Below are 20,766 nucleotides of genomic sequence, written 5' to 3' on the forward strand. Positions count from 1 at the left end.
CATTTAAAGATTGGCTTTAATCAATGTTTGAAAATGAATTCTTCATATTTGATAAATGAGAGGTAACATTTTATTTATGGTATTATTTCCACATATTTCTCTCCATTCTTCCTTCTGCCAACGGTGTCGCAGTTTCTCGTCTCTCCCGTTTGTGTGCTTAGTGCGTACGCATGGGTTAGAGTTTGCGTGGACGTCTCCCCTCTCCTTGCAGGGGGGCGTGGTCAGGAGAATCAGACCCGTAGACAGCAAACAGCACATAGAGCGAAATGAGGCATGGCTAAAATGCATGATCTGTTTGGTATTTTGAAAACAGAAACGTATAAATATACCTTATATAGGTATGGCCCTACAATATATCATTTAAATATAGCATGATAGGTTTCCTTTAAGTTAAACATCCATACTGTTTTCAAAATCCTGTCAGGTTATTTATCAGGAAGCATTTAGTTTGAGAGTAATGGAAGGGATCAGCAAGTTTGTTCAAAGAGGGTAACATATTAAATTCAAAACAATCTAGCAACAAATATTAGCAAGCACACCCTGAATATGTTCATCTTCAATAAATTAGTCAAAAAAAAACTGATGGTCCCATCCACCCACTTTGGTATTTTTAAAGTGTAAAACAAATGTAAAAAAAAATAAGGTTCAGATTATAAAACAAGCACCAGCTCTTCGTAACTGTATCTAAACCTTGAAGAGGCATTGAATGACAGGGAAGCTGCAGAGTGGGACAATACTTTTTTCCAAGGATGAGTCTTTTGAAGGTATAGACGGACTGATGTTGCATTAAAGCTGTATTTTAAGTACATTTTTACCAAATATTGTTGCTGTGAGCTAAAACAAGAATGCTGAGACAACAGTTACGTGTCAACATGCATACATCCTGCTCATGCATCCTGGTAGCTGCAGCCCGAGGCACACAACATGACAACATTTCACTAGTTTACACTGAACTTGCTGCACAGATGCAGCTTGTGAAACAAGTTTCTTATGCAGCACTGTTTGTGTTGAGTTGTTTGCCACACTAAATGCTGCTACAGTTTCTGCTAACCTCCCTCTGCTCATTCTGACCGGACTTAAAAAAAAAGCAAATTTGATAGTGTCAAGTCTGTTAGATTAATAATTGTATTTGATGACCATAAAAACCGTAGCCTTATACTGTACTAAAGGTGATATCGGAAGTTGCTGAACATAATCTAAGGGTAACAAAGCAATGGAGTAAAAGTCTCATTTTACTAAACACCTGTGCCTCAACTTTCCTTCAACCCTTATATCAGGAAAACCTACTTAATGAAGATATTTGCCATTGGTCTTTAGAATACTCGCAGTTGAACGGTTTGGTGAAGAGATGCAATCAACAAAAACAACAATATAAATATGTGAAACTTTACTTTCAAGATAAGATTACAGTATCAAGATGGCAGTACATTGGACAACAAAGCGACAGCAGGTTGTTTATTTGAGCCACAGTTTAAAGTATTTTCTTGGTCAAATACCAAGATTAAATTCCTGGACTGTTTTCAATTTCTTTTGGGTTCAAATAATTAAAAGGCAGCTCAAGCTTTGAGTTCCTCATGGTAATAGCCACACTGAGGGAGGACAGCACTGCTTGAAAATCTTTGACCATCTGTAAGGCTGCAGGCTCAGCAAAGCGTTGCTCAGGATAAGTACCGAGGGGTTCCTGACGGGGACAAAATCAAAATGTTATGCAAGGGAATGGGAAATCTTTGAAAAGGTAGAGTTACTGGTTTTGTGATTAATGTAACGCAGGATACTCACAAAATCACTGAAATTCCCCCTGAACAGCCATGTAGATGACATTACAAGTATTGCGCCTGATTTTTTGGGCAGATATGCCAAGATGTCCTCCATGCTTGACTGTTCCTTTGTAGTTGGAGGAGCTTTGTTCAGGCTAAGTGGACCATTGGGAATCCAACCTAGATGGTCAAACTTAAAAAAAAAATCTTGAGGGTTAAAATAAAAAAAGGTATAGTTTGACATTAATAAATCTCATTTGTTCTCCTAATTTCTTTATGGTAGAGATGAATGTTGAATTACTTTAATCTCACCCATAATGTTACCAAGTAAGCTGTTACTGCTCACAACTGAGCCAGCCAGCTATCCAGTGGCGGCGCCAGGGTATTTTTGTTGGGTAATCTATGGTAGGGCTAACCCATACAGTGGTGGGGCTCAAGTCAGTATTTGTAATGTAATTACATACACGCTATATCGCACCCCTTGACAGTGAAACGCCACGCGTGAGGCTTTTATTAGCTTTTATTAGTCTCCTTTTATCAGCTAAATTACATCGAGAGCAACAGGTGTGAGTTAAACAATACAATAGCCTATTCTGCTAATTCCACGTTGTTACAACATGCTACGCAGCGGCAGAAACAAGAAAAATTGGCATATAGAATTGACACGGAGAGGGAGAGAGAGAGGGAGAGGGAGAGGGAGAGGGAGAGAAAGACAGACAGACAGACAGACAGACAGACAGACAGACAGACAGACAGACAGACAGACAGACAGACAGACAGACAGACAGACAGGCAGACCACACAACAGCTGGCCTGTGTCTCTATTGTCATACAAAACACTTTTTCAAATGACCCATTATTACAAAATATATGCAAAACTCACTATTGACGTTCTCAAAGCAGCACGATCCGCCTGTTGTTGTGGTTGGAAGCGAAAATGTCAATGACACGCTGGACATCCAGTGCCTTACTCCTCTGCTTATTGATAGCCAGCAGGCCCAGGTTGCTGTTCCGTGCATCACCACTGCTGTTTCTTAGATAATTCTTGATGCGACGGAGACAGGAGAAGCTGCGTTCGCAGCCAGCAGAGGTCACAGGCAGAGTCAGGGATATGCATATGAGTCTGTGTAAATCCGTAAAGGCATCCTTGTAGGGTCGCATTAAAGCCAGGAATTCCGCTGTGTCCTTCAGTTCATCATGTCCCTGTTGTTTCTTTCTTTCCAGTAGGCGATTAACCTGGTGTAGCTCTGGGGTCAGGTTCTCTTCCGTCACTCCATAGAACTTGGCCATGGGTTGCAGACATTTATTGTCTAGGAAGGATGCATGTTTGGGGCTGAGTGCCGAGACTCCGGATAGGACACCACCGGCCTCTGTTGAGAAACGTCTTCTCATTTCAACCACAAGTCTGTCGATTACTGGGTAGAAACACTCTGTGCGCAGCGCATCTAGGGATGTAACTGGTGTGCGTTCAATTTGGGCTTCCACAACAAACTCCTGTAGATGTCGAGGAGGCTGTGCCTGTCTCCTTTCGGGTGTCTCATTGTGATTTACATTGGCTTTGGTGCACAGGTCGCTTGCTCTGTCCCGAATTTCCCTCCATGACTCCTCTGCGCGTCTGTCTGTCAGTGTCGCTATGACCGAATCAGCCAAGTCCATTGCGGAGGACAGCTCAAGGCTGGGAGATTGGAGCTGGTCAGACATGAATTTTGTGACACGGAAAAGATCCTCGAAAAGCGTAAGAAGCAAGACAAACTGCTCATCAATTAGTCCACTCACCGCTCTGGCCTCCGTTTTCCTCCGCGCATTGGGCTGAGACATGATCTCTGTAAATGTTGCCTTTACTGCAGGCAGTGATTTGCGGATAGCCACCAGTGCTGTATATTGACATGACCAGCGTGTTTCCGATAGGTTCTTAAGTTCAACTGGTTGTGAAGTTGGCTCCATTTCTCTCTGTTTCTTGAGGAAAATATCATGGGCGACTGAGTTGGCGAAGAAGTTGTACAGCATTTGTATAGTTTCAAAAAAGTAGGCTGCTGCTTCAACATTGCGGACCACGTCGACCAACACAAGGTTTAATCTGTGTGCATGGCAGTGGATATACACAGCATTTGGCACCTCCTTTTTAAACTTCTGCTGTACTCCGTTCTTGCATCCCGACATGACAGCAGCCCCATCGTAACACTGTCCAACACACATGTGTGGGTCGATGTTGCATTGGCTGAGCGTCTGTTTGATGGTACTGAGGAGCGAGTCGGCGTCCAGGCCCTCTGTGCGTCTGAAGTGCAGGAATTCTTCACGCACTTGTTCTCCTTTAACATAACGTACAACGATGGACAGTTGCTCGCTTTTCCTGACATCTTTGGTTTCGTCAACCATTAGGGCGAAACATTCAGCTTCCCTAATTTCTGCACTTATTTCACTTCGCACCATATCTGCCATTATCTGGAAAATCTCGTTTTGGATGTCTTGATGTGTGTATTTAGCATTTTGAGGATTGTCGTTCAGTTTCTTTGCTACAGTCACGTCAAATTCACCAATTAATTGTAGCAGCTCTCGGAAGTTTCCCCTATTAACCGAGTTCTCCTCACCCTCCTGCTCCCGGTGACCTCGCTGTGCAATGCCTTGACATGCAGTATAACGTAAGGACATCACCACGGCCTTCATGTACTCACGGTTTTCTTTCACAAGTTTTAAATGACCTGTATCAATCATGTTTCCCAGTCTTGAGCCATCTTTCGTTGTCTGTTTAAATTCAGCCCATGCCTCCATGGCACACCTGTGTGCTGCACTCCCGTTGTGTTTTTTGAAAGCTCCTGTTGCATTTTTCCAGTTTTTAAAGCCATTGGTAAAGGCAGGCTCGGAATGGAATCGCTTCCCAGCACCCAAAAAATGACGACAGGCAAAGCAAAACACTGAGTCAGTTTCAACTGAATATTCGACCCAGCTGTATGTGTCAAACCAGGCCCCATTAAAAGACCGTTGCTGGCTTCCAATCTGTCTTGACGGATAGTTTTTTCGAATGGGACGTTTTGGTCCATCTCCGGGTCCTTGGCTAATGTCGCTAACAGCCTCAGGTCCTTGGCTGATGTTGCTAACGTTAGCGGCCTCCTGCTCCATATTTTCCTCATCTTCGCCACCTCTGGCCTCTCCAATCCCATCGGGTCCCCGCTGGCTGGCATCCTCTTCAGGTGGGTCGTGTGACTCTGGCACCTGTTCGTCGTGTACCTCAATGCGAGGGCGTTTAAGAACAAATGTATCCATCCGAAATATAAAGGTTCTGCTGTCTGTGCAATTTACTCGGCGCGAGTTTAGGGACTTTTCACTGTGAACGTGACGTATGATCAATCAGTAATGCATGACGCAGACCCAACGTTTCGTTGCTCTGATTGGCTGTCTATTCAAATTGCATTCGGAGGCATTTTGATCTGACTTCTCAGACTCTCAGTTGCGCGCGCTACTAAAGAGACGCGCTACCATGGAAACCAAACAATGGTACAGCTGTATTCAAGTCCGAGTGGAAACAGTCGTGACTAAATCTGATTTTGTCGGGAAATGCGGGAGAAATATGACCCCGGGAGGAAGCCGTGTTCTCGTGCTTATTATTTAATGTAATTTGCTTACTTTAACATAATTTTTCATGGTGTGGCTAAGGTAGGGCTAAGCCATTTCTTGGTATGGCTGTAGCCTACCCCAGCCATACCCTGGCGCCGCCACTGCAGCTATCAATGTAAAATGTTGCAATTGTATGTGTACACTTTGTACAAAACACAAGAGGTGTAACACTAAATCATTGAACTTTAGGTTATGGTTAGTGGTTTTGTCCTCTTACATACTTTAATGGAGCTGTGGGATCATCAAAAGAGAGATAACAATCACTAAACTAGAAGAACTACTAAGATGCAAGCTCCTCCAGCCTGATTTTCTACCCTTGTTGTATCTCTGGTTTTCAATGGTTTGAGGGCAAGGAGCACTACATGCACAAAACCAGTCATTATGGCACCAACACATTGGGACTTTAGAAGAAGTGTTGGACAAGCAGTTGTAGAGATCAAAACACTGACGTCAAACTATAGGATGCACGGCATAGTCACATTTGAAGAACTTAAACATTTATATGATAGCCAGTACAAATTGAGGGTGACCTCATCACCCAAAAGAACATTCAAATCCCCAAAAAACTAGATTCTACTAAAAATGTAATATTTACCTGTCCACGGTTCCCTGCAGAATGTGTAGCTGATGACGTGAAGACCACTGTAGTGACGACCTGGATAAGTTCCTCCACAGTCTGAAGGCTTGAAGGAAATCCTGTCAAGAATGTTTGGTTAAAAGCCTACTGCACATTTCTCACAGAGCATCTCATCCTACTTTTGTATATTTTTTAAAATCTCAAAATGTAATAACCAGCTTTTGTTTTTACATGCATTCATCATTCTACTTACTGTCTATTTCAGAATGTGATACTTTGTTTAAGTTTCTTAACATTTTTTTTACAGCAAATATCATCCAATCAAGATAAAGCCTTTTGGAAAGATAGATTATCCATTTAAGACAAGTTAAAACTTAATGTGAAGGGAGGGGGTTGACTTGGCGTCTAAAGCCAATTTACATGATATTCTACAATCTGTGTCTAACAAAAAAAGGACTACTGCAGGGCCTTAGGCTTTTACATGTAAACATTTTGAAAGGAGCATATAACAACAAATATATATACCCGAGTCATCATTCCCCAGAAATCCATAATAAAATATCTCATTGATCCATTCCTGGAGCTCAGAATCTGCAGACACTTCACTGTCAGATGGATAATAGTATGCCACCATTGACTGGATGAAGCTGAGGACAACAATAAAATGTACCAGTATCAGCTATTCTTTAGCCCAAAGCTAAATACTATATAATAATACACCAAGTGTTCAGCTACTGCTTTATTTGCTGTATTTGGATTGTCTAAATATTAAGAAAAGTGAAGAGTCATACTATATTTAAAGGCGCAAAACATATTGATGTTCTTTGATGTTTTGTACATACTTTAATGGAGCTGTGGGATCATCAAAAGAGAGATAACAATCACTAAACTAGAAGAACTACTAAGATGCAAGCTCCTCCAGCCTGATTTTCTACCTTTTTGTTGTATTTCTGGTTTTCAATGGTTTGAGGGCAAGGAGCACTGCATGCACAAAACCAGTCATTATGGCACCAACACATTGGGACTTTAGAAGAAGTGTTGGACAAGCAGTTGTACAGAGATCAAAACACTGACGTCTAACTATAGGATGCACGGCTCAGTATTTAGATGGAGTACACATTTCTGTTTAACTCTCTGAAATGCCGATTCATTACTCTCTCGGTCTGATTTTTAGTTCCCTGCACCTATATGCAAGTTCTTGCTGTTTCTTGAGGTGAAGTCTTGTGATTTGTTGTAGATGTAGCATCAACAGTACTGACTGACTATTCAAAGATTAAAGGGGACCTATCATGCAAAATGCACTTTTGTACGTCTTTTATACATGAATATGTGTCCCCGGTGTTCCAGGGAACTCACCAAGTGTCAGAAAACACAACCCTCTCTATTTTCCTCCATACCCAAATCTCTAAAAAAGGGGCTGCAACGGATCTGATAAAAACTGATCCAGATTTGAACACTGTCCTGACGTCAGGACGGTGGCGCTACGGCTATTGGGACAACTCCACCAATCAGGAGGAGACAGCCACGGCCATTGCCGTTCGAAAGCGCTGGAGACGCTGTAGTACATATGCCAGGCCTGTAAGTCGCGCTGTAGTCTGCCACAAAAGCAGCGAAGAAGACTTGGTTACAGTACCATGGTTACCCTTCTGTTTATTCTCCGCTGTGGCTTTCTTTCTCCCTCCCCGAGGCAAGCGTTTGCTCCCGCTGCAATGCAATCCCTCCCCGTCGAGGCAAGCACTGTAATTCTCTCCGGTTAGTCCACCAGCAGATGACAAACACCCACCTCTCCGCCTCTTCCAAGGAACGAGGGGACCGTGCGGCAGAGTTTCAGTTTCAGTTTGTTTCGCCGGTCAAGATGTCCGTTAAAGTTTAAATCTTCCGGACAAAATTAGAAAAGTGCCGGTCAAAGGTCTTTGTTATTTATTGAGCTTGAAAACAAATGAATAACGACTATATAATAAAACACGGAGATCTCTTTTTCTCCCCCTCTTCTGACAGCCCAGCAGCTGATCAGAGCACGTCTCCCCTCTCCTGCAGGGGGGCGTGGTCAGGAGAATCAGACCCGTAGACAGCAAACAGCACATGGAGCGAAATGAGGCATGGCTAAAATGCATGATCTGTTTGGTATTTTGAAAACAGAAATGTATAAATATACCTTATATAGGTATGGCCCTACAATATATCATTTAAATATAGCATGATAGGTTTCCTTTAAGTTAAACATCCATACTGTTTTCAAAATCCTGTGAGGTTATTTATCAGGAAGCATTTAGTTTGAGAGTAATGGAAGGGATCAGCAAGTTTGTTCAAAGAGGGTAACATATTAAATTCAAAACAATCTAGCAACAAATATTAGCAAGCACACCCTGAATATGTTCATCTTCAATAAATTAGTCAAAAAAAAACTGATGGTCCCATCCACCCACTTCGGTATTTTTAAAGTGTAAAACAAATGTAAAAAAAAAATAAGGTTCAGATTATAAAACAAGCACCAGCTCTTCGTAACTGTATCTAAACCTTGAAGAGGCATTGAATGACAGGGAAGCTGCAGAGTGGGACAATACTTTTTTCCAAGGATGAGTCTTTTGAAGGCATAGACGGACTGATGTTGCATTAAAGCTGTATTTTAAGTACATTTTTACCAAATATTGTTGCTGTGAGCTAAAACAAGAATGCTGAGACAACAGTTACGTGTCAACATGCATACATCCTGCTCATGCATCCTGGTAGCTGCAGCCCGAGGCACACAACATGACAACATTTCACTAGTTTACACTGAACTTGCTGCACAGATGCAGCTTGTGAAACGAGTTTGTTATGCAGCACTGTTTGTGTTGAGTTTTGTTTGCCACACTAAATGCTGCTACAGTTTCTGCTAACCTCCCTCTGCTCATTCTGACCGGACTTAAAAAAAAAAAAAAGCAAATTTGATAGTGTCAAGTCTGTTAGATTAATAATTGTATTTGATGACCATAAAAACCGTAGCCTTATACTGTACTAAAGGTGATATCGGAAGTTGCTGAACATAATCTAAGGGTAACAAAGCAATGGAGTAAAAGTCTCATTTTACTAAACACCTGTGCCTCAACTTTCCTTCAACCCTTACATCAGGAAAACCTACTTAATGAAGATATTTGCCATTGGTCTTTACAATTTTAACCATTTGGTTTTAGAATACTTGCAGTTGAACGGTTTGGTGAAGAGATGCAATCAACAAAAACAACAATATAAATATGTGAAACTTTACTTTCAAGATAAGATTACAGTATCAAGATGGCAGTACATTGGACAACAAAGCGACAGCAGGTTGTTTATTTGAGCCACAGTTTAAAGTATTTTCTTGGTCAAATACCAAGATTAAATTCCTGGACTGTTTTCAATTTCTTTTGGGTTCAAATAATTAAAAGGCAGCTCAAGCTTTAAGTTCCTCTTGGTAATAGCCACACTGAGGGAGGACAGCACTGCTTGAAAATCTTCGATCATCTGTAAGGCTGCAGGCTCAGCAAAGCGTTGCTCAGGATAAGTACCGAGGGGTTCCTGACGGGGACAAAATCCAAATGTTATGCAAGGGAATGGGAAATCTTTGAAAAGGTAGAGTTACTGGTTTTGTGATTAATGTAACGCAGGATACTCACAAAATCACTGAAATTCCCCCTGAACAGCCATGTAGATGACATTACAAGTATTGCGCTTGATTTTTTGGGCAGATATGCCAAGATGTCCTCCATGCTTGACTGTTCCTTTGTAGTTGGAGGAGCTTTGTTCAGGCTAAGTGGACCATTGGGAATCCAACCTAGATGGTCAAACTTAAAAAAAAAATCTTGAGGGTTAAAATAAAAAAAGGTATAGTTTGACATTAATAAATCTCATTTGTTCTCCTAATTTCTTTATGGTAGAGATGAATGTTGAATTACTTTAATCTCACCCATAATGTTACCAAGTAAGCTGTTACTGCTCACAACTGAGCCAGCTAGCTATCAATGTAAAATGTTGCAATTGTATGTGTACAAAACACAAGAGGTGTAACACTAAATCATTGAACTTTAGGTTATGGTTAGTGGTTGTCCTCTTACATACTTTAATGGAGCTGTGGGATCAGCAAAAGAGAGATAACAATCACTAAACTAGAAGAACTACTAAGATGCAAGCTCCTCCAGCCTGATTTTCTACCCTTGTTGTATCTCTGGTTTTCAATGGTTTGAGGGCAAGGAGCACTACATGCACAAAACCAGTCATTATGGCACCAACACATTGGGACTTTAGAAGAAGTGTTGGACAAGCAGTTGTAGAGATCAAAACACTGACGTCTAACTATAGGATGCACGGCATAGTCACATTTGAAGAACTTAAACATTTATATGATAGCCAGTACACATTGAGGGTGACCTCATCACCCACAAGAACATTCAAATCCCCAAAAAACTAGATTCTACTCTACTACTTTTTTCTAAAAATGTAATATTTACCTGTCCACGGTTCCCTGCAGAATGTGAAGCTGATGACGTGAAGACCACTGTAGTGACGACCTGGATAAGTTCCTCCACAGTCTGAAGGCTTGAAGGAAATCCTATCAAGAATGTTTGGTTAAAAGCCTACTGCACATTTCTCACAGAGCATCTCATCCTACTTTTGTATATTTTTAAAAATCTCAAAATGTAATAACCAGCTTTTGTTTTTACATGCATTCATCATTCTACTTACTGTCTATTTCAGAATGTGATACTTTGTTTAAGTTTCTTAACATTTGTTTTACAGCAAATATCATCATCCAATCAAGATAAAGCCTTTTGGAAAGATAGATTATCCATTTAAGACAAGTTAAAACTTAATGTGAAGGGAGGGGGTTGACTTGGCGTCTAAAGCCAATTTACATGATATTCTACAATCTGCCCCTAACAAAAAAAGGACTACTGCAGGGCCTTAGGCTTTTACATACACATGTAAACATTTTGAAAGGAGCATACAACAACAAATATATATACCTGAGTCACCATTCCCCAGAAATCCATAATAAAATATCTCATTGATCCATTCCTGGAGCTCAGAATCTGCAGACACTTCACTGTCAGATGGATAATAGTATGCCACCATTGACTGGATGAAGCTGAGGACAAAATGTACCAGTATCATTACATTTAACTTAGCTGACGCTTTTATCCAAAGCGAATTCTCCCTGGAGTAACTAAGGACATAAGTGCCTTACTCAAGGGCACACTAGTGGTGGTATCCCTGGCGGGATTTGAACTTACAACCTTCCGATCTTCAGCCCACCTCACTATCCATTAGACCACCACTATCCCTATCAGGATGTGAATTGCATTTCCCCATATCTACGAGTGTGACATCTTGAGATTGTTGCTTCAATATCCAATTTAAAGTCCAGAATCTTAATACTTAGTTTTAATATGTGTCCCCCTATTTTGTCTAATGTGGCATATAATGGCATTAATCCTCAAACACCAGGGTTGACAGCTATCAAGCAGAAAGTCACCTGTTGATGATGCTCCACAGCCTCAGTGCATCATCTCTGAAATGAAAGTTGGGGATGGACTCTAGTCCTCTAGCTGCGATGTTTTCCGGCAGGCAGAGGGAGCTGTAGGTCGTTCTGGAGAGCCCCCTCCTCATTAGTTCTAGTTGTCCCTCTTTATCAAGTGAAGTCTGAAACAACAAATACTGGCTACATTTCAAATGCACAAATTTCATTTTCCTCTACATAACATTTCTCACCGTTAAAACCCCAAACATATCTGTAGAGGCTAAGCCAACGTTTTAAGCCTCTGAGGATCCGCTATGTTGGCGTAATTGACGCACACAAAGTTTGCCAGGTGAATAAAAGTCTGATACAAAGTTTCCAGTTAAATACAGTCCATTGATTTCCTTTTGACTGGTGTCCATTTAATTTGCTTCATTTTCTCACAGAAAAGCCCCCACCTAGTGTCAGCAGAAAGTAATTCAAATAATAATTCCAAAGAAATGCAAAACACAATACATCTTAAAATATATTTTAAGATCATGTTTAATCATCCGATTTGTCTGTACATTGCTGTTTTAGTCGGTGTTCTTCTAATTAGTGTCTACAGTGTGCCTATTGAGCGACGTGGGTCAAGCCCCGATCTAGCCCCTCTCTCTCTGTCAAAGTGAATGGTTGCTGTAAAAACTACACTGCGCATGCTCAGAGTATTTTTCGATTCAATATGTGCGGCAAAAGAATAAACACCATAGAGGCACTGTGCTGACATACCTACCAAACGTCATCTCATAATTCAGAGAGCCGATTGGCTGCAAGTACGTGTGCCGCGAAAATAGTAGTTGTTTGTGAAGAGGAGACGAGAGGAGCGTATAGCGATTCAAATCAGTCAAACGGAAAGAAAATGAAGTTGACCATCTACTTCAGCTTTGGTAAGTTCATTTAAGTCATATCTTTTGTTGATCTTCTGTGTTTTGCCTATAGCTCTGCTGGATCGATTGATATTGTGACCTCGGTGATGAGTGTCTGTTTTCCTTATACCCCCCCCCCCTCTCTCTATCGGAACCATGGATAGCCTACAGCCATTTGTTTACGCGTTTAAAAAAGCACCAGAAGCTTATACATCAGGGTTGCCAACTTTGGGTACCTGGCTGGAGTGAGATTTTGATATCATGGGTTTAATTCGGTTTAATTACACATATGCGCACGAAATGACTGTTATCGTGTCAGCAGCGGGACCTTAGCATATATATAGGATATATATACAAATACACAATAATGGACACAGACTATAAAGGGCACACAGTTTCATTCACTAATGAAAGTCAAACATGTTTGTTTCCACTGTTTTATTGTGTGCCTGTCGCGATAAGCAATTAATTGACTTATCGTACGATAAATAAAAATGAACTCGATAACTTTTCTGACCTCGATAAATTGCCATTTACATGAGGATGTGACTAGCAGTTTGAAAGGATGTACTTGAATTATTATTATATATTATCATTATGTCAGTGGTCTAAAATGGTCATACAACGGTGCCGACAATATTATCGTTTATCGCAATAATTTCCGGGAAAATGTATCCAACAAAATTAATTATCGTGAGAGGCCTATACATGAAACACACACAAACAAATCTACAGACTTACTCCAAACTGCCAAATATATTAATTAACACACTCTCACTCTCATATACTCTTTGACTCTATTTTGGCCTAGTAGAACAATAACCAGCAGACTTTTACTTTTTTATCATTTCTACTGGATCTTAGATCTGCGCATGCGCAATACGGGTCGGCAGTTGCGGCTCCAGAGTATTTTTGTTGCGTAATCTATGGTAGGGCTAACCCATACAGTGGTGGGGCTCAAATCAGTATTTGCAATGTAATTGCATACACGCTCCCCCCGACAGTGAAACGCCACGCGTGAGGTTTAGATTATTTCCCTGTCTCAATCCAAATTGAACTGTATGAAATAAAAAGGCACATTTGTCTTGTAGTAAATAAAAAGGGCGACCTGGAGCCAATCCTGCAATTTCCCCACAAGTGAAAGAGTTGACATGCTGAAAACTCAACCCCTGCAGGGGGGTCTGGGGGGGGAGTCTCCCCCAGGAGATTTTTTGAAATACTAACATAAAATACACATTCTTGTACTCTCTTGAGAAGAAAAATAAATAAATCTATTACTACATGACATATTTAAAAAAATGAATGCCATTTTAGTTTTTTGTTACTTTGTTCTGAAAGCTGAACCTGCTGCTCCTCACAGAGAGAAGAGGGAAGCGGCTGTGTGAATTACTGTACATTGTGGATAAGGGTGGATAGCCCCCATTGTTCTGTGTGTCAAAATGAAAGACAGCCCACACACCTATCAATCATCAAACCGTGGGGTCTTATTTCATTACGTGTTGATTTCTATCAACACGTAATGTTGTATCGATGTATAGAGATGTACTACCGCAAAAGTATTCTCCGTCGGGACTTCCTGCAACAACACCACGCCGTTATCGTGATTCTGATTGGCCAGAAGACATTATCAAAGATGTTCTATTGAGAAGACGATCACTACGTGACAAAAGTTTTCAAAACCGTTTCTAGTCTTCGGTATTCTTGTTTTTGGCGTGAGAATAGTTTGAGCAGCGTGAGAGCGTGAGATTGAGAGTGAAAGCGTGTGTCACACGCCAGATGCGTGAGAGTTGGCAACCCTGATACATACACAAACACATCCAAGTTGTTCGTGCCCCACCACTTTTGTACATATAAAAACGCCAATGAATGTTTGTATTCCCGTGTTTGTGTGAGTGTTCTCCATGTGGTCAAAAACTGTATGGGCTTCCGGCGGAACCTCTAACCACAAACATTGGTTCCTACCTTTATACCCACAGTGTTAATTGGCTCCTACAATATCTTTTTGACTAACTGCCGTGTTTTAATATTATGTATGTCTAGTTATTGCACACTGGGACAGGGTTGCACTCTGAATCTCGTTGTGTCTTTGTACAATTACAATAAAAGGCTTTAACTTTTTTTATTTGATCAAGATATTTAAACAGTTATAGAATTGACTATGTTGTTTAAATTGTTAATGTATGATTTCCATTTTTAAAAATATATTAAAAAGTCATACCTTTGAAAAAAATTGACCAGGGCCTAAAAGAGTCTCACGAGCAAGTATGTTTATAGGAATGGTAAATCGGTGATGGGGGGTCAGCAGCTGTAAGAAAGAAGACATAGGTGACAGTAATGAACCTACTGTAATATCATTGAGCTGATTCAAGTAAACACATCTCATATGGCCTGCAACACTGCACTCAAAAAAATAAATAGGGCTTACCTTGTGCAGGGGGTGATTCTTTGGGAGGTTGCGAAGTGTCGCCATTGTAAAAACTTCTGGCAGTAGATGAGTCCTCAGCAAATGACTGACTAATAAGTGATGGAGGGCATCTGCACTCCTTACAAACATTTTGGCCAGCATCCAGTCAGACTCCGAGTCGGTAGGCAGGAAAATTGGGTTCTCCTCTGAAGGTTGCTGACTGAGCTGAGGGTGGGGACAATTTTTTATTTTGTAGAAGGTATTCAAAAAAACAAAACTTAATTGAGATCACGAGATATGAGAAACCTGAATTGCAATGGGGAGTAGTTTCTTCTGTGGATTTAGGTACAGCAGGCAGAGAGCAGGAGTCACCACAGTGGGTTTACCATCAATAACTTTTGTGGAAAGACCTTCCATGATCTTGTAATCACCAAGGAATATATTGCCCTTCTGTAGGAAACAAATTATTATAAAACAGATAAGTGCCAAGTGAGGACAATGTTTAACACATCTAAAAAAAATGTATTTAAAATACACTGGAAATTCACTTTACCTTCATCTCTGCATTCAAAGAACTTCCTATGGCCAAAAAAGGTTGAACCATTTCCTCTGTTAAGGGGAAGTTGGATGGCAGCTTTGAGCAACGTTGAATTATGAAGGGGTTGATTCCATTGAGAAACTGGTATCCAAAAAAGTCGTCATCCTTCCAGTGCTCCGACACATACTCTGGGACATAAATGATGTATTAGTATAAAAAGGTGTTTAACAGAGCAGTGAAACACTTTACTGAGATCCTACCTGCCAATGGTGTCTTTTTAACCAATGAGGCCATCTTTAAGGCCTCAAAGCTTTCAAACTGCTGATTCAAATCTGTCAGACCTTTTAGTTCGAACTCAGCATATCTGGTTAAGAGAAAAAAAAGAGAAGAGAAATCACTTGTTATTGCACTGGATATTTGTTTTAGACACTTGGTCTTCAAAATAAGGTACGTTAGGGCACTTACATTTCTTTTTTTGAGTTTTGGAGTTCAAAGGCTCTTGAGAATGAAAACCTACTTTCTGCAGGAAGAGCATTCTTATCTTTGATATCCACCATGTATGGCAATCCTTCTGCATACGAAGCCCATCTGCAGAGTAAAACAGGAAATAAAGAGATACAAAAAGATATAAATCCCAATCAACAGTCATTGAGGTGCACCTTGGTACACTGCAAAATTAAGTTGATTGAAAACTCACTTGTAAATTATTTTTTGTTGAACCAATTCTTTTTTCCGTTGGTCTACTAGTTTAGGATGGAGATCTTCAAAAGCCTTTGTAGCTGTGTGTTTTCAAAGAAATACATGTACATTCTTAAATGTGCTTAAAATGTACATGACATAGCTTCTAACAATTACTTCACTAACCTCTTCCCCCTCTCAACAACACAAACTCCCCCTTGGAAAGCCAACGGTGACAGGGGAAAATCATTTCATCCCCCTCAGGTGTTGTCACCACTATTGTGGAGCAAAACCAATCCTTTTCCAAAGGATCTTTCTCCATTTTTAGGAAGAGAAGACATCCCAACGTAAAAAGTGTAGTCACAGCAAACGTTCCCACCTGGTGTTGTAAAGGAAGATGCATTCAGGATTCAATATGGGCATATATTAAGCTTCTACCAAACAGTTTCCACCCTTAACTTTTGTCCTGAATTCAAATCAAATGCTGGAACAACAACTCTTTCATAATGTTAAGAGAAAAAAAGATACTGTATGTATTACAATTAATTTAGTTTTACCAATTACCTTTCCATTTGTATCATCCAATCCCAAACTCGTCAACTGAGTGCACTCCGATTGCCTTTCAGTACCGATCAGGGTAACATACAAGTTATCAAATGTGCCTGCATGCAGCATGCTTCCTGTGGTCACTTTCAGACTGTACTCTGCCATAATGCCTGGCTAGCTTCAACAACTGAAACACAATGGATAACAAACAACAATGATTACATGCAGTACATAGCTTTTCTCTACTCCAAAACGTTCAAATATGACCGCATCCAACATGCACAATCATGAGTGTTCTTGTTGAACTGATAAAGCCCCATAGAGAGGTAACCCACCTTTTCAGTTGAACCACCACACAGGTGTAGCAGGACTGTGATTGAGCTATTTGAAAGGAAATCACAGGTGTTGAGCATTCCCTAATCAAGAGTGTTGAGACCTCAGAGTTGTTTTCTATAAGGTCAGTCCATCAAAGAGGCCCAGAGTGAGAATCTGTCTTAAACACATTAAAACAGTAAGGAAGTGAAGTTGCTCTTATTATCACTATTTAGAATAAGTGCCATTCATAAATGTATCTTTAGGTAACTTTTAAGGTATCTTAATACATTCAGAAGTGACCAGCAGAGGCCGCAGCTACACACATGCCATATCTTGGAAATGATTAATAAAAAGGATGGCCACACACCAAAACAACATAGAAAAGTTAACGGGTTAAGCTTTATTAAAATGTAATGTTCACATGTTTGTTTGATTCTTCATAATGTTCATAGTTTTGACCACATTTACATTGGTTTGAGGCTTTTTTCAGAATAATGGAAATATATTTTCAGAGAATCTGTGAGCCACGTAATAAGATTTGGCTGATTAACATGCAATTAACCAAAACTGTCTATGTTTGGGATGATAATATGGTATTGGTGTTTTATAGAAATTATATAAGAAGGAAAGATCTTTATGTAACTAGCTGAGATCAGGTATTTCACCATGCAGTGTTGAAACTGGACGGCATGTCAGTTTGTAAGAAGAAATGTGGATGTGTTCAATGCTATGTCTTCATCATATTAAAGATTTCAGTTTGTTTTCAAATGGAAAATTGGATGTTAACATATAAAGCAAAACAATAACATTTTACATTTTCATTTTGTGAGTGATTTGAAGAATTCAACAAATACTTAGAAGGCTATAAAGACTTTATTAAATGGTAGTAAATCACATGCGTTGTCAGGCTGTCCTCACATTAATATCCATCTGTTTTGACTTATGTCCTGACACACCCTGGGTTGACACCCGCTATAGGGATCAGAAAGACTGAACATTTATGGTCACATCAACAAAGAAAGGATTAGCAAATCTTGTGTAAAGTGCTGGCAAAGTTTCTGTAACACAGAGATAATGCAACATAACCAACAATCTGCTTTTCCCCAATGGCTACTACTCAAAGGAAAACAGTTATACAGTATATCTTATAGAATCATATCAATCTGTTGTGCATATTTGTCTTCAAAAATATATATATTTTCATCCAACCAAAATAAAGTGGAACTTTCAGCACAAATCCATGCTAACTCTTTTTTTTCTCGTCATAGGGACACCCACAAACACAGACCTTCATTGTGAAAAGTATGGTGTGATTTCTTTAAGGCTTCATCACAAGTGAATTACAGGTAGAGTTATTTGTTTTAATGACAGAAAATCTATTATTGCAACATCCACATATTCCCACAGTGACTCCCGTGCAGAAGCAAGAGGCGAGCCGCGTCGAGTCAGGAGTTAATGTGACGCAGGACGCGGCGCAGCGACTGTCCATCTCGTGCAGTGCACATGGCAGGAAGGGGAACGGGCTCCGTCTTGTGCTCTGCTGTGTTGAAGTGACACTTCTTGAGATGGTTCGACATGCTGGGGAGATCATTGAAACCCCATGATGACACCGGGCTGAAGGCAGTGCTGAATCTCCACACCTGCATAAATAAATAAAAAAGGATTACTGAATGAAGAGGTCAATGCATACTAATCATTTTGTGAAGCTGCATTCCCTTCTTTTGTTACAGCATCCAAAATCTTATTCTATCTTACTGCTTACATTGATTTACAAAAATGTAAAATGTTATCCTAAACAAACATTATATATGTTAGGGGCACCCTCCAGAAAAATCTATCTATTTCAAACAGATTTGAAGTAATTATTCTTTAGTCTATGTTGGCTATGTATAATATTGTAGCATTTACTGTAGAGCTCCATCAGCTATTTGAAATGTTTCCTTTTGCAAAAGGACTTTTCTCAGATTTCAGATACAGATTAAAGGAAATATAAAAATAACTGACATACAGTAACTTTATAATACAGGTTTTCTACTCACTCTATTTTTGATTTGCCATTATACAGTGCCAGGGGTACCAGGGCAACGTCTTCGCTCCCACTGCAGCTCCACTATGCCTCTTATCTGGAGGAGGCTGGCACACACCTCCCTCATAGTCCGTGACACCAGAGACAGCTGGCACAGGCTGAAACTGTCCAGGAACCCAGCTATATGCCACAATATCTCAATGGGAAGCCCACTAAGTTGGTCCGACTGGAGATCAACAGGAAGTTGAGCCCCTGGGCAAGGCTGAACCCCAAAGGACCTGAGGTGCCTGTCATGAACCACTTTGGTCCCCTGGTTGGATGGGTAAAACCTTCGCTGAGAGAATGTGCAGCCATAGTATGCCAGCGGGCAGCGGTGCTCCATCCAACCATTGAGACCAGCGTGAATGTCACCATGGACATTTATGAAATGGGAAGAAAACTGGTCCCTGCGCAATGACTGACCACAGACGAAAGGGAACATATGCTGGTAGTGAGGGTTAGGAGGGAGGTAGCGGTTATGTGGGACTGCCTCGACCTCCAGAGCTTCCAAGACAAGGCAGAGGCGGAGAGTGCGGAAAGGGCTGGGGTAGGAAAGCTGGGGGGGCCGCATGGTCACAGGCAGATGCAGAAGCTATGTCCCCGACTCTAGTGTTGGTAACCAAGATGGCTGCAGGGAAAGTGAAAGTCTGTGTGCCAAAGTCAACACGGTAGCCATCAACATAGACTTTGTCAGAGATCCTTCTACACTCTCTGGACTCCTCTAAACAAAAGAACAGCGCTGCTGTGATCAGATCGATTTCTCCCAGACCCATGGGGTCTTCATCCTGCTCCAAATCTGAGGTATCTACTGCCTTGTCCTCCATTTTCGGTCGCAATCTATACAGTGACCTGTCTTTGAAGTAACCTTTCCGTCCATTAGGTAATGAACATTGGCCTTGGCCCCTAAAAAAATTGTAGTTGTGAAATTTACGATCATGCCCATGGTTTTCTAAAAGAGCTAGCCCCCTGTCTTCAAGCAACACATGACCAGCGCTCGGTGCCACTCCCTGTCTGACATGCACCGGAGATGCCATCTGAGGGGTGACGGGCTCCTCAGAAACCCCAGCGTTCATGTCATCTTGAACCTCAACAGGAAAGGCCTCCATTGCTCCCGACAGTGGTCCATTTGCAGGTTTTAAAATCTTTGGATCTGTTCCTTTGAGAGCCCCATTTCCTATCAAACAGCTAGAACAGACACTTTGCACCTCCATGTCTTTTTTATTTAAACCATCAGCGGCTACTGGTGTTTTGATTTCTAGTTCATTCTTAGGGTCTCCATTGTCGCTCAATGTACTCATCGGAGTAGCAGCTCCACTGTTCACACACTCTGTGCTGCTGTCAACAGAGTTGGCATTGCTAACAAAGTCCAAAGCAGCAGCTAAGCTTCTTGCTGTCTCCACTGTGGCCTCGTAGAGTTTACCGAAGTGCTCCTCATTCAAGCCATTAATTCCACTGGCAATTCTCTCCTTTGCCAAAACTGACGGGGGAGGTTGTGGCTGGTGTGAGGATGATGAGTGTGAAGCTGTATCAATAACGGTGGAGGCCTCAGGGGCGGATGTAGGCGAAGATGAGCCCGTTTCCCTGTTTTCCTTACTAACAGGGAGAAACGGCTCTCCTTCTGCAGGCAATCACTTTGAGGGACTCGAGTAGTGTACGCTGGTCCTGAAGAGCAAGTGCCATGTCTAGCTGCTCCACCTCCTCCACTCCACGGCTCAGGCTTTCATAGGAAGTGTAGTCCAGGCAGCTAACGGGCCATCTGTTCCACTCCATAGTGCAGCACACCACTCCAGCTGGACACACATCGAGGTGAGCATACATTTGGTTACGCACCAGGTTGGCGGGGCAGCCATAGTCTCTGTTTAGGCAGGGGACCCTCATCAGTGGGCACCAGCGACG

General features: G+C 41.2%; 1 protein-coding gene and 1 pseudogene across 2 annotated transcripts; both read right to left on the reverse strand.

The window, feature by feature from the left end:
- Positions 1–1,370: 1,370 nt before the first annotated feature.
- LOC117492377 (arachidonate 15-lipoxygenase B-like) lies at positions 1,371–16,677 on the reverse strand. Of its 2 annotated transcripts, none has more exons than XM_034142619.1 (14): positions 16,509–16,670; positions 16,131–16,323; positions 15,964–16,045; positions 15,732–15,854; positions 15,527–15,630; positions 15,282–15,454; positions 15,035–15,178; positions 14,750–14,953; positions 14,543–14,629; positions 11,438–11,604; positions 6,472–6,593; positions 5,965–6,065; positions 1,780–1,950; positions 1,371–1,681 (listed from the first exon to the last, which is right to left on the reverse strand). In XM_034142619.1, exons 1-14 carry the CDS (start codon positions 16,653–16,655, stop codon positions 1,502–1,504), a joined length of 1,998 nt encoding a protein of 665 aa, XP_033998510.1. In that variant the 5' UTR covers positions 16,656–16,670; the 3' UTR covers positions 1,371–1,501. The 2 variants fall into 2 exon arrangements, with proteins under 2 accessions (XP_033998510.1, XP_033998509.1); XM_034142618.1 differs by lacking the exons at positions 1,371–1,681; positions 1,780–1,950; positions 5,965–6,065; positions 6,472–6,593 and adding exons at positions 9,173–9,483; positions 9,582–9,752; positions 10,413–10,513; positions 10,929–11,050 and having other exon boundaries at positions 16,509–16,677.
- A 982-nt stretch (positions 16,678–17,659) lies between these two features.
- Positions 17,660–20,766, reverse strand: LOC117492796 (annotated as a pseudogene).

Source organism: Trematomus bernacchii, unplaced genomic scaffold (assembly GCF_902827165.1).
Source record: "Trematomus bernacchii unplaced genomic scaffold, fTreBer1.1, whole genome shotgun sequence".
In the NCBI taxonomy this organism is placed as follows: domain Eukaryota; kingdom Metazoa; phylum Chordata; class Actinopteri; order Perciformes; family Nototheniidae; genus Trematomus; species Trematomus bernacchii.